This window comes from Trypanosoma grayi (genome assembly GCF_000691245.1).
Source record: "Trypanosoma grayi strain ANR4 Tgr_1623_V1, whole genome shotgun sequence".
Lineage (NCBI taxonomy): Eukaryota > Euglenozoa > Kinetoplastea > Trypanosomatida > Trypanosomatidae > Trypanosoma > Trypanosoma grayi.
This window is the reverse complement of record NW_008827241.1, coordinates 1-2607: the sequence shown is the minus strand read 5'-3', so window position 1 is coordinate 2607 and position 2607 is coordinate 1. Positions and strand designations below refer to the sequence as shown.

The window sequence follows — 2607 nt, the reverse complement described above, 5'->3', positions numbered from 1 at the left end:
GTGGTACACCTTCTCTGTCACGTAGTCCTGCTCCCTCGAGTTCTCCAGCGCCATGGCGTACTTGTACTTCCGCATCACACACATCTTCTGTAGGTACCGCCCACCGATGGTAGCACATTGGGGAGGAATCTTTTTATTTTTTGCGCACTTACCGTAACTATGAACAGGGTAGTACCTTGACAGACGATGGATCACCTCTACACGGCGTGCTTTGCATCTGGAAACAAACACCGCAATCGCCGACTGACGTTGCTTCCATACAGACCACGTCGTACTGTAAGCCTCACCGTTACTCCCCTTGTTGCTACGAATAATATCCATAAATGAAGACTGGTGACGTTTAGCCCAGGTGAAATAATACCGCCTATGTTGATGAAAGGAAACAACCTCGTCATACTGACGTTGGTAAGCGTCATTTCCTCGTTTGTAGTCGGTGTAATTACTTTCCCCCGAGTAGAACAGTGTAGTGTATGGTCGGCCATTCGCAAAACGTCTCGGAACAGGTCCATTATGATTGATCACAATATCCGCCAAAATCACCTCTTCTCCGCGTCCCCGCGCCCGCACGTGACAGTTGAATTCACCGCCACTTTCTTGTCTATTCAAACCACAGGACTGAACACATCCCCCAGACACATGTTTCGCGGTCGCCATGTAGTCGCACAGATATGTACCCGTTCGCGTAGGCACAACGAGTACATCATTTCTTTTGTCGAAAGAACTCGTCACATCATGTGGTCGGTTAGGGTCATAAAAAGAAGAACCAAGAGCTATTTCCCGCGAAGTTGAAGACACTCCATCGTCCCCACAAAAAAGCAAAAAAAACAAAGCTAACCCACATGACACTAATACAACTATCCGCAACAAACGATGGGGCGGCGAACGCATACAAAAAGAATGCAACTATAAGGAAAAAGGAAAAAAAAAGGAGGAAAAAAAAGAACACATACAACACTCAGAGAAACAAAAAGAAAGCCACGGCAGCAACGGCACAACAAAGAAGGCATGCACTGCGTCCACACACACACGCAGCCAAGCGCAGTTGCAACCAGATGTCAAACCCCCCAGCCACAGCAATCAGAGCACCTCTCGAGGTAATACAACCAGAGCACGCCGCGCACAGCAACCCACCCAAGAGCCCACCCTGCTTCTGCCACCAGCTCCACACCCTTGCGCCATTCTCCACCGCCTTCATTGCCCACTGAGGCAGTTGCAACTCGTCGTGTCAGTACACAGGCACAAACAAGGNACCAAGAAATACAACCACAAGCAGCCACAGTCACACATCACCACGGGGCTGCGGAGGGCCGCACACCACCACCAATGCCGTGCTACGCAGCAGGCACAGGCTGCCCATCGGTACAGCTCCGCAGCCTTTGCGCCTCCAGTCGCACAAAGCTGGTGGGCGAGGAAGCAACAGCAGCCAACAGCTCAGCGTCGCAGGTACTGCTCCCCGCCGGCACAGGGCACAGGTTGCCCCAATATGGCCACCGCACAAANNCGGGCCCCACACGACCAGTGGACGCGCTCAGCACCCGCACTGGCAGGACAGCCGCGCACACAAGGGCCGAATCGCACCGCCGCACACACGCAGGCGTCACCGCCAAGAGCACAGCAGCCGTCGGCAAACAACAACAAAGGGGATGATCAGCCTCCGAATGAGACAAAACAAACACAGTCTGGCGCGTCCTCGCTCGCCACACAGACACACACACACCTCCAGCGCAGCAGACCCTGCACCGCGCCCACGCACCAGAGCACCAAAGCAACAACAACACCCCAAGCAAAGTGACACAGCCCGCACAAGCACAACGCCAATATCAGGCACGCCGGTGCAACTCCCACAGTGTCTGAGCCGTTCATGAATACACACACATCATCGGTCTCCCCACACCAGCTGACACCTGCAGCGGATCCCAGCACAGAGCAGATATCGCCCGCACCACACTGTCTGTGCTGGTGGCACCTCGCGCTAGTAGCGACGATACGTGCGCCCTCTTCCTTGCCAGCAGCAACAGCACAATGAGGGTCGAGCAGACACAATGAAAAAGCCTCACCAACAAAGAAGAAATCATGCACACATGCAATTAACACTCACACACATACTTGCAGCCAGACTTCGCCCAGCGCCCAATTTATTGGGCAACACTTACTGCTTGTAATTACAATGCAACTATTGGGATGGCCCATCATAACACATGTATTCATTAACCAGTGTCAGCTCCCTNCCACACTGTCTGTGCTGGTGGCACCTCGCGCTAGTAGCGACGATACGTGCGCCCTCTTCCTTGCCAGCAGCAACAGCACAATGAGGGTCAAGCAGAGACAATGAAAAAGCTTCACCAATAAAGTAAGAAATGGGCAAAACAGCAACAAAAAACCCCAGTCAAAATAACTCTATCTATCCGCCACGTACATGGCAGCGCTCATAAAAAAGTATATAACTCACCCACTGCATTCTACTGCACATCTTTGATCAATCATTCCTTTGCACACAAAAAAAAGTGACACCAATCTTATAGAAAAGTAACCTCTTTGATACCACTAGAGAACCCCTCATTAAATCTGTTACAGAGACTATGCTTTTCTCACAATCGATTTACACGC

General features: G+C 51.6%; 1 protein-coding gene across 1 annotated transcript; it reads right to left on the bottom strand.

Annotated features, from left to right (window-relative positions):
* Window positions 1-654, bottom strand: DQ04_16231000 (hypothetical protein; the record flags this gene model as incomplete). Its single annotated transcript, XM_009317438.1, has 1 exon — window positions 1-654. A coding segment is annotated over one exon (654 nt), but the record flags the coding sequence as incomplete, so codon positions are not given.
* Window positions 655-2607: the final 1953 nt, after the last annotated feature.